At 43.9% G+C, this 11,594-nt stretch overlaps 1 protein-coding gene across 1 annotated transcript; it reads left to right on the top strand.

The window, feature by feature from the left end:
- Positions 1-2,245: 2,245 nt before the first annotated feature.
- On the top strand, positions 2,246-11,580 carry LOC129588355 (myosin-2 heavy chain-like). The gene is made up of 21 exons (XM_055482539.1): positions 2,246-2,615; positions 2,811-2,915; positions 3,059-3,132; positions 3,222-3,318; positions 3,396-3,499; positions 3,678-3,935; positions 4,018-4,186; positions 4,278-4,576; positions 4,648-4,752; positions 4,819-4,979; positions 5,042-5,146; positions 5,550-6,114; positions 6,337-6,510; positions 6,631-7,230; positions 7,405-7,831; positions 8,006-8,502; positions 8,560-9,001; positions 9,284-9,912; positions 10,134-10,299; positions 10,416-10,775; positions 10,869-11,580. The coding sequence occupies exons 1-21, from the start codon at positions 2,531-2,533 to the stop codon at positions 11,240-11,242; spliced, it is 5,796 nt and encodes a 1,931-aa protein (XP_055338514.1). The 5' UTR covers positions 2,246-2,530; the 3' UTR covers positions 11,243-11,580.
- Positions 11,581-11,594: the final 14 nt, after the last annotated feature.

The raw sequence follows: 11,594 nt of genomic DNA, 5'->3' as shown, positions 1-11,594 counted from the left end.
GTAAATCAACAACTGAAAGGGTATTAAATTTATTGACCTCGCAAGCGCCATCCTGGAAATACGGTCCGAAAGACTATAATCGCCGCTTGCTCGAAGTCCATGACCATCCACTTCGGACTTACTGCTTCCACACCCGCTTTTTCAACAACAGCATCGTGGACAATGTGGAAGAAACGTCGGTAACACAGTTCTGATTTTTTTGGCAATAGACCGTACACCAAAGGAACAGTAGCGCCGAAGACGTCAGCATGAATTGTGTATAGCTGAGTGAACAACGGCGGCGAAATGCTGAACGTTCCATCACTCATCCACACCTCTGCCTTCCCTAAATGCTGAATGCCTTCTTCCGTTCCAAACGCAATAATCCGATCCGAGTCGTCGGCACCAGTATCAGCAATAAGTATGAGGTGGCCACGGTCTGTCGGTTTGTTTAAATAGCCGATGTCAATGTCACTTAACGCTCTCACTTGTGTTGTTGGCATTCCCGCTACTTTTCGTTGTCGTCTAATGCAACGTGCCAAGGCAGTGTAGTGCGGCATTTGAACTGCAGCAGTGACAGAGACTCCGTTCTGGACTTGGCTGATAATTTGTCTGGGACGCTCCATGGTACTGGCAGCTCGGGCCTTGATAACCTCTCTGGAGGAATTCGCTATAACTTTAAACACATCCGGTGCATGAGAATGCTGTCTTTTCTCACAAGCGACTTTCGTGCTGTAGCTATACCGAAGCTGAGCGCCGCAGCTGTCTTTACAGCGACATCTCCAGTTAAGACACTCGCCGGTCTTGTCGTCGCCGTTCTTCCAGTGCTGAATGTACTCATAACCTTTGTAACACAACACCTGCTTCTTGCGATTAGTAAGAGAGAATGTTATTTCGGCCATGACTACCAAATTAGCTGGAAAATAAGTTTTTCGCAAAAGTTATCCGCAAATATGATTGCAAACGCCAACGATAAAAATGAAATAAGCGCAACGCAGTGAACTTGTTGAGTTCGAAAGTGTCACTTGTTGCGGGCGCCTATACTGTAAGGCACAAGCAGGCTCGCATAGAGAGAGATTCGAATTGTTGCTAAGCAACAAAGGTTTGTGATGCGAATGCAGTACTTATTTCATTTACATAGTACATGTCACATGAAGCACATGCATTATAAATTGTGGATCTCTCAATATGTACATATGCTGCGCTCAATATTAACAATCAAACGAAGAATGTGTCCAAATTAACATGAGAGTGTGCTGCTAATACATGCATTTAATATGCAGTGGCAGCGACAATAATTGTAGTTGCAGTTCTGACAATAAGGACACGGTTTCGGAAACGTACCGCGCAATTTTGTACATAAACCTATGTTGTATGGTGCATTTCTGCACACAGATAGACTTTTGATGTCTACCCTTTTTTTTAAATATTCTACGTATTTAATTTCACATTAACTTCAACAACGATCACGTTAAGCATCAACCAACAAAGGCGGCCTAATCACAGAGAAAATTTGGTCTAAATTTGCCCTTATCGGTGATACATGCACTGTATTAGCAGCACAGTAATTGTACTTACTTATTATTATTGTACATCATAATTATAATTATCTGGTAAATAAAGTACAGCATATATAATATATATATATATATATATATATATATATATATATATATATATAATTATATATAGCTTATATATATAGCACATATATATAGCCTTGGTATACAGTATGATGGCGAGTGGTAATAATTATTGTCATGCAAATTTAATAAGTATAGTGTAAAGTGCCAATACATTGTAAAGTGTGTAACTTGTAAATACATACATACCCGTTGTATTGTGCCGATAGTTTGTTAAGTGCCCATACATTGCAGAGCATCAATATACGGTACAGCACCCGTAGTGGTGCGCACCTACAGTAAGGTACATATTTTACGTATCGGTACCGACAAATTTTTATTTCTTTAAAGTAAGTATGCCGAAATGTCCGTATGCCGAAATGTCCACATGCCGAAGTGTCCTCATGCCGAAATGTCTTATGCCGAAGTGTCCCATGCCGAAATGTCCCTATGCCGAAATGGTCGGACACGTCGGCTACAGCTGGTATTGAGCCGCAGTCAAAACAACATGTTTTAACATGTTAAATGGAATGCACACTGCGCCATCGCCCATGCGCCTTGCCGTATAACAGCGGAAAGTGACGTTCCCGCGCGCAACGGGTAGCGCACGGCTGCACGCATTCACTCCAAGAGTAGCCGAAAAATTGTATTAACTATTAAAATACTTTTTTCTCATTAAAAAAATCAGTGAAAGATTAATATCTTCGTATTACAGTATCCTTCGTCAAAGTCCGAGTTTTGAACAAAATTTTGAAGATTTATTTTCTGTTACCTGTTGACATTCAAAGTCTGGATTTGGATTTGCTACATTCATTTTCGGATGGGTTCATCAGACTCGTAATGGACATGCCGTCCACAGGCGGAGACTGATTGGTTTTCCAGCTTCCGTGTTTTGGGTTTTTGAATCTTCCCTTTTATTCACGTAAACGATGGCCCAGGAACCGGTATCCAGCATGGAGGATCAGCTTATCGAGGAGCGCGAAATTCTTCGCAGACAAATTGATCAACTCCAAGGTATCACGAAACTGCGGAAATTTCCGTCATTTTATATCGGAAAGCATTTCACTCGGCACGTTTCTCGAAGACCCATTGATCACAACAAGATGCTTTTGAGTTTTGACTTTGGCTTCCTTCAAAAAGCTTGCTGTATCGAAATCCAGTTTTTAAAAAAAATTTGTATAACAAAATTCTAATGGGCACTTTGATTAGTGGAGAAACGCAATGCGGTGGATCGGATCCGTAGCGAATACGAAAAACAGGTGCAGGATGCCAATGCTACCGTCCGGGAACTTCGGAAACAGCTGGAAAATGAGCGTTAGTACTGTCGTTTTTGATTTTATCTTGTAATATCGCTGCATATTTACAACCATAATTATTTTCAAATGTTGCTAGTATTTATTTAAGTGTGTGTACAGAGTACATGAAAACTGAAATGGTGAAAGTGGTGGTTATTTCAGAACGCTCGAGCCAGAAACTCATCCAGCAACAGCAGGAACAAACACAGCAGAATATCCAGCTTAAGGATGCCTTGGTGAGATTGCACATTTCTGATAACACAAAGCTTTAGAAATTAATTATACTTTTTATACTGAATATTAGACAATTTTTCTGGTTATACAGACTGCTAAAGAAAGACAGATTAGCCAAGTATCTATGGAAAAACAGAAAGTGGTGTCGTTATTGGAGACGTCGCAGACCGAAATAGCGGCAATTAGAGGTGTGTTTTAATTGATATTACATGAGTAATAACTTATTTTAAGTTACTCTTGCTGTGACAGAATGTTTCTTTGGTAGCGAAATCATCGCAGCAGGCCATTGGCTTGCAGGACTTGAACAGTGAGATTGGAATGCTCAAAATGCAGATTCTGGACGCAAGATTGGAAGTCGATTTAGCGAAAGTGAGTATTTAACGGTTCTCACAATCCTTATTCATGGTTATATTGCTGTGAATGGCCTTATTAATATTGGCCTCGTTAATGAGTTTGGGATGTCTTTTAGTACTGTTGTTATTTGTTGTGAAACGAAATTTTTTTAGTAGCTTATTTTACTTAGTATTCATTACGATTTCCGTTTTAGATCGGGGAGAAAAATTATCGAGCAGAATGCGAACAACATCGAGCTACCGTGGAACGACTTCATCGTGATCTATTGGAGAAGGATAAAGATATCAATCAATCCCGTATGGAAGCCACGCAGCAGGTCAAAGCACAACTGCAGAAAGTCAGCGCTCTCGAAGAAAATGTTTGGATTGAGAAGCAGAAACATAGTCGGTATGAAGAGACCATACGTTCCGTCAAGCAAACTGTGGAAGAGCAGAAGATCAAAATTGAGGAGGTGAGTTTGCTGAGTTTGCTTGAATTATTTTCCACCATCCGGTAAATATCGACGTAATACGGAACACTTTCGAATATGTTAGATGAAGAAAGCAGAAGCGAAACGAGAGGAAGAGGTCGAGGCTGCCGCTTCATCATATCGTGTGAACGTTGCCAAACTGAAGGATCAGATGGAGATCTACAACCGACGAATCGAGTTGCTAGAATCCGAGGCCAAAATCAACGAAAAAACTATTGAAGATTTCCAGTCCAGTAAGTGCATATGATTTCCTAGGACATGTTGTTTTTGTGTGTACAGTTGTAATTTGTGGAATTCAATAAACATAATTTGATTTACAATTAGCGTCGGAAACCGGGCTTCGCAAAGCGCAAGAAGAAATTACCCGGTTAAACGGTGAGCTGGAACAGCAGAAACAGTCCATGTTGGATTCTGAAGCGGAATTGCTGAGTGCTAGAGAGCTAACGGCATATTTACGACACGATCGTTCACGGGTGTTTTCGCCGGAATTACTGGATCTCGTTCGCAACGAAAACTTCTCGGTTGTACGTTTGTACTACGAATACCAACGGGCTGTGAATAAATTGACGGAAGTGGAGGCTGATCGGGAACGATTACAGGAAGATCTTGAAGTGAATCAACAGGTAGATAAACAGTTACCAACTAAGTACTGTGTTCGCTTTGCTTTTTTAACTTGATCGAAAACTACTGACAGACCTACCAAGCAGCCACCGAAATTGAGGAACGTTACCAGGAAGAAAAGACAGAACTGGATGCGACAATAGCGAATCTCCGATCAAGTCTGACCCGTTCGGAAAATGTGAGTCGGTGAATTATATGAGGTTTTGCGTTTTTGTTAGTGTCTCACTGTTCGGATTATGTGCAGGAAACTCGACAGTTAGCGAATACTAACCGTACTCTGAATCAGCATCTCTACAAATTTGAGCGCGTAAATCGTACGCTTGAGGGACGTATACAGATGTTGGAAAAATTTATTGAACCCTCTGGTTTTGACGAATTGCATGGCGATGCTTCTATAAACGGAAGGTAAGTGACGCAAAAAAACTTATGAAAAAGTTCAGCACGGACTATGAATGTCTGCTATGTAGAAATCCTGCCAAACTGATTGAAGTTAACACCTCGCTGATGAATATCAATGAAGAACTAAATGAAGAAATCCAGAGTCTGAAAGACGAGCGAGAACAGTGGATGAGGTAATCATCAGTTTAACATTCAATTGCGTGGTCCATTTACATAATTTAGGTGGTATAACTTTATTATTCTGCCATTTCATTGTGCTTTGCGCTTGAATATTTATGATACTAATTCTGCTTCCTTAGTGTTGCATTTATTATCCGTGAACTGTTTTGGTGATATTTAAAATACTGAAACAATATTCGTTCCAAATATAAAAGGAAATAGAACGAGTAATAACGTGCAACTTGGTAGTTTTTCTCCTTTGCTAAGTCAACATCAGCTGCGCGTTTACTTCTGATGGTCTACTGCTCGGTGATAATAGAGGTCAAGATGGGGAGAAACTCTGACGAGATACAAAGCACATTACTACATGTGTTTCTACTGCTCATGAGCATGATTGTATGGTGCTGTTAATTTTAGTCAACGCGATCAGTTTATGGAAAATAAGGAAAAGATTGATTCCATGTTGAACGATAAAGAACAGATCGATTCCCGGATCCGCAAGTTGGCCGAGGAAGTTAGTCAGTATCGTCGAGCCAGTGAGAATCCGTTGTTCAAAGATTTCCTCCGTTCTTTATCGGAAAACGACGAACTTCAGAAAGCTGTGATTGGAATGAGTGGTGATGAGCGGATACAGTATGCGTTCATTCGGGCTAACGGCGGAGGCGAAGCACTGGACCGCATTTCCCGTCTGGAAAATGATCTCAGCGCGACGAAGCAACAGTTTAACAGTGTGAAGAACGAAAATGCTGAACTGAAACGCGAAACAGAAAGTCGAAAGGCTAAATTCGATCGGGACTTTATGACGGTTCAGAGCGAGAGAGATAAAGCCCTGAGTGAAGTGGAAGCCGTCCGCAATGGAATGGAATTGGTGAAACAGGAAAATGCTGCTAAGAATGCTGAAGTGGCCCGACAGATCAGCAAGGTTAACGAATTGTTTGAGAAGCTGTGTGAACGAGAGAAAGATATGACACTGCTCCAGAATGTAAGTTGACAAGCATAGTGGGTAGATGACGTATAACGTTATTGTTCTCATTGTCAGGCCTATCGTAGCATGTGGTAGACTGAAACGTATGTGAGCAAAAAATTAAATTATGTAATATGATAATTTGCTGCTGGTAATGGACAAATAGTGAATATGCTTAATAATAATTACACTATTGAATATGTTTAATAATGCTGGAATAGTGAAGAACATTTTTTTTAGGCTCTTGAGCAAGAAAAGGAGAAAAATGCGCGTACTGCCGCTGAATTGAGTATGACAACTACGGATATTGCATCTCGAAAGAACGCAATCACGGTACTGGAACAGCAGCAGGCTATTCTGCAGCGCTCAATCGAAGAAAAGTCATTAGCGCTACAATCTTCACAGCAAAAGACGGTATGTACAGTTGAGTTGTCGCTGGGTTTTTAGTTTTAAAGTATTACATACGCAAAAGGCAAAACTATTATTATATCTTGGAGAACGGAATGATCAAGTGGAACCGGTTTGATGTTTTAGGCGGAACTGACTCTGGAGCTTCGTCAGCTGCGAGCTGAATTGTCTTTGCACCAGTCCAATGCGGTTGCTCCAGAAGAACTGGCTGCGGAAAAACAGCGCCATGAAGCCACTATTCGGCATCTGCAGGAAATCAGTAAGCGTTTGGATGAAGCCCTGCGTTCTCCGCGTGCGGAAGCGCCGGATCACCAAGCGCCCAGCACCTCACATTCCCGTTCATCCCCGGGGCCGGGTTCTTCCGACTTCGCCATGAATATCATTCGCCAGTCGTCCTTGCAGCAAGAGCAACTGCAGCAGCAGATACGAGACTTACAGAGCCAGCTAGCCAAATCCAGGGATGAAGTTGCCGCGAAGACCGCTGAACTGGAAAAAATTCAACATGAAAGCGCGAAGAAGGCGCAGGAAAGCAGTGGAGCAGCAAATTCCATGTTGAACAGTATTGGAAAAATTAAGGAAGAGCGTGATGCGCTGAAGAAACAGGTGGATGATTTGCGGATTGAAAATGCCAAACTGACGGCTGAAAGCCATCGGTTAGAGGAACTGGAGAAACGACTGCGAGAACAGATCCAAGAATTAAATGGTCGTTGCGCGGATGAACTAAAGGTATATTTATTTATACTTCTTACATGTTTTTTGTTAATTCTCAAAGTGATGAATTTGATCCTTTTGAGCTAAGGCGAAGAGAATGGTTTGTCATAGTTACTCTGATTTTTATTCGAGTATTGTTTTTTTCGACCATTTTTAACACATTCGTAAATAATGGTGATCTGATTTCAGGCGCATCAGACGTCTCAAACGGCGATGGCGGAACTGCGAAAAGAAATTGATAAGTTGAAACAGACGTCTAGCTTGTCCAAACGACGCGAGCAGGAGCTGTCCAAAACGATTGAAGAACTGAATAAAAGCTTCACAACACAAGAATCGGCTTTAAAAGAGAGTATTCGTCTCATGGAAGAAGAACGAGAGAATGCTATTAACTGGAAGCGAGCGCTGTATGACCAGGCCAGTTCGTCAACTTCCACCCGGATGTCGGATGAAGATTTGGATTTGTCGATCATGGTAGATTATCAGAAGAAAGAGAACGACAATCTCACCAAGCAGTTGCAGCTTGCCAAGGAACAGTATTTTAGCACTGCTGCTCAATTGAGAACAGCGCAGGTGAAGGTCACCCATCTGCAGGAAGATTTAAACGCTAGTTTGCAAGGTAAGTTACACGGTCATTGCTTTAGATATATCCATACTTTGTTAAACGCAGAGTGTTGTTTGTCATGCGTTAGTTGCCTTACAAAAATATGTTGGAATAATTGGCTGCAATAATAATCTGTCATGTGGAGAACGGTATATGAATTAGTTATTTTAATGTTCAAATGCGTTGCAGGAAGAGAATCCAGTGGTGATTCTTCTAACTGGCGCACGAATTACGTGGAGCAACATAGTATTCTCGCATCGACGATGGAGTTAAATTCCAAACTTCGCCATGATCTCACCTCTACTCAGAGCGAAATAAGCGGATTGAAGGCTGCGTTGACGGCAGCTGAGCAGAAAGTCGAGCCTCTCAATCAACGCATTCAGGAACTGCAGCAAGAAAATCTGCATGTGCAGCAACAGTATAAAGTTCTGAAAGATCAAATGGACAAGTGGAACGTGACCCAAAACACGGCAGAAAACGATTCTCTGAAGCGTCAACTGGCAGAGGTGGATACTAAGATCAAAAATGAAAAGGAGAGGTTGCGGGAAATGTTTTCGAAACAAGTCAAGGATAAAGCAGCCGAACTTAACAAACAAATCACTGCCAAAAATTCGGAAATTGTGACCCTTCAAAGTACACTTCAGGGGAAAGATGCGGAAATAGCCGAGTTGAACGCACGTTCTTCAGTAAGTTGGGGAAATTTTTCGCTACCTTATTTCCTGGTGCATTTCGTTTTCTTGCAGAATGCATTGCGAGATATGGAAAATTCTATGCGTAGTTTGTCTGAGAAATCTGCTGAAATAGCGCGACTGCGTGAGGATATGGGTCGTCTACAGGACGATCTAGCTCAGAAGAGCGAACAAATTCTCCGTCAGCAAGCCGTGATCCAGCAACAGCGCCCCGAACTGGACGAACCGAATACTGAATCCGCGCCTCCCGCTGCAGCGGAAACTAGTCGTCCCAGCTCAGCTGCTGGTATTCCGGCTGCACTGCCGCGCCCCGTACAACAGCCTTCCCCCACGCATGTCAGCAAATCGACCGCGGTCGTTACTCCGCAAACTCATGGTCAGCCGCCGTTGGTGCAGACTCAGCAGCGGGGACGCGATCCTTTACCGCGTGGTTCCAATCCACCCATCGTGGCCGTGGCGCCGCAGGCTCATGAGCAGGGCGCGACAACGCAAACTGGTAAGGAACTGGCAATTCAGTGGTTTTCTGACAGACTGTACTTGTGGTGTTCTATAATTTCTGTATTATTTACTGTAAATATTTGTCAGTCCTGTTGCTGATTATTTGATAAAAGCTTCTACTTGTGATCTTTATATAGTTGTATTTGTTCTGCTGTCTTTTGTAGTTTATTAATGTTTTAATGGTCGTATTACATATAATTTTAGTGTTATTTTGGTTTTTTATATGCCGGTTTGAATTTGTTCTGTAATCTTTGTGTAATTTATTTTAATTTTATTACAGCGGCAGTGGCGCCTCATATCGTTGTGGCGCCTCACAGCAGTGGCGCCTCACAGCAGCCCGCTCTTGGTGTGCCACTTCATGCTGATCATTCTGCACCAGACCCGGAAGCCAGCAGCAGTGGAATCGTTCCAAGTACATCGCATGCCACTGCCCCAATGTCCACGATGGGAACTGTGCAGGGCATGCAGTCGCGACGCCGACAGAATCCCGATGAGGAATCGTCGTCCGACACGGTGTCACCCGAGAGGAAACGTCCGCGTCCCATTCCGGGACGGCAGCTGCAGATTTCGCTGCGGCCACCTTCGCCCACATCGTCTGATGTGACCAGCAGCACCGCACCGGGCACGCAAAGCGCCGTGGCCCTGCCGACATCCGGGACGGGCGAAACGGCTCCGCACCGGCCCCGCTCGCGGTCCAGTGCGGGCGTGCAGCAGCCGGTGGAGCAGAACGCCGGCGCGTCCAGCAGTCAGACCATACAGGAGGAAGTGGGTTTTGGAGATGATGGAACCGGGTCTGGTGAGGAGCGGGCGGTGGATTCCAGTGAGAATGTGGCTGTCGGACAAGAACAGGAAGCCATGAGTGGAGGAGATAATGCCGCTGATGTGGAGGCCGATGTTATGAGCTCCGAGGTAAAGATAATGGCTTTTCTCGAAATACATAAGGGAGTTTGTAGTAACCTTCCGGTGAAAGGCGGAAATGATGAAAAATTAGACTATCTGGAATTTCACGATGATAGCTTTTCTGTCATAGTTACTCTGATCCGCATCATTACCTCAGTAGTCAGTGCTGTGAGGTCTGTCGTTTTATAAAGAGGTCCCTGGAAATTATTCAGGGTTGTTTACTTTCGTAGGAACAAGATGAAGATCCCATGGATGCTGATGAAAGCGGACAGGCGATGACGGAACCGCCATTTGCTAACGCCGGAGAATGGCCGGGTGCAACTGTTACTGCTTCGGACGATACTGCTCAAACGTCTCCGCAGCCGATGGTTTCATCTGAAGCAGATTATGCCGAAGGTGAAGACTGCAAAGTTGTGTTTTGTCAACGGAGACAATTTTTGTTGCATTATATTTTGTTTAGTTCAATTAAATCTTGCCTCTGAAATCTGAAAGACCCGTTTTTTAAATCACAGATCAGCGCCAGGACGAAAACATGGAAGGCACTGGTGGTGAGTCGCTGTCGGATATCACGAGCAGTGAAACGCGACCATTAACGGAAGAAGTCCCTGCGCCCCCACTGGCCGCATCGCATTCAGTTGCTCTTGTTTCTGCTGATACCGAGAATCGTACTCGCCCTCCGGATGTGGATGCTTCGGTTGGACTTGAAGACAAACAAGAGGATGACGAAAAAGACGTGGATACGGCAGATATGTTCTCTACTAATCCAGTGGATTTGTCCGAATCGGCTTTCGAGGAGATTCTGCAGGGCGCTGGATCCTCTGCACAAACTGCTGCACCATCCGGATCGGCATCAACCGTCTCTGACATTCCAGGTAATTCTGATATTCCGTATGATTAATGTCGGATAATTATTACCGCAGTGTTTTCGTCGGTTGCACTTGGTGCCAAATTTTGACCTTTTGCAGCTCAAAGTGCAGAAACGCCGGCTACCAGCGTCTCGGATTTGTCTACTGGGAGTGGGCCTCCCGCCAATCGGTTAAACATTCGTATGCGACCGCCGCCTGGCGATATTGCACCGCTTCGCCTCACGCCACGTTTCCCGTCGGCACTAAACAGTCCCCCGCGTCAAAGACTTCCGCGGAAACCGATATCACCGCCAACGCCAAACCCATCAAATACAGCGGCGCCAAGAGCGAACCCTGCCAGACCAGCTCTGGGTGGAGGTAGTTACCTACCTCCGCCATTGCGTGAAGGTCAACAGCGCCCACGTGGTCAGCAGGGTAACCGTCAACCGAGGCCGCGACAGCCCGGGCCTAAACGACAGGATCCTTTCTCCTAAAGTAATTTGATCGAGTGGGCGGTTAATTAATTTGTGTTTGTTATGTGGTGTTTGTTTCTTGCCTGTTGGCTGATTCGGCAATGAGTTTGGAAATTTTTTATAACGATTTGGATGTTTTGGCTGGGAATTCTGTATTACAATTTTGTAGATGCTTTGGCTGGAGTAACTTGAACGATGCTGTTTCTTAAATATTGAGCTGAATTTTCCACTGGAACACTTTACTACATTTTTGTCGTATCTGATCCGCCGGGCGCCGTGTCCATTTAACCTCTGATTAGCCCGAACGATATGGAGAGGCTACAATTCCATAGAAGTTTCCACAGAAGATTGTTTGTAAATCTTTCTGGGCTTG

This window comes from Paramacrobiotus metropolitanus, unplaced genomic scaffold (assembly GCF_019649055.1).
Source record: "Paramacrobiotus metropolitanus isolate TYO unplaced genomic scaffold, Prichtersi_v1.0 Parri_scaffold0000029, whole genome shotgun sequence".
NCBI lineage: Eukaryota > Metazoa > Tardigrada > Eutardigrada > Parachela > Macrobiotidae > Paramacrobiotus > Paramacrobiotus metropolitanus.
This window is presented reverse-complemented; position numbering and strand designations above follow the sequence as displayed.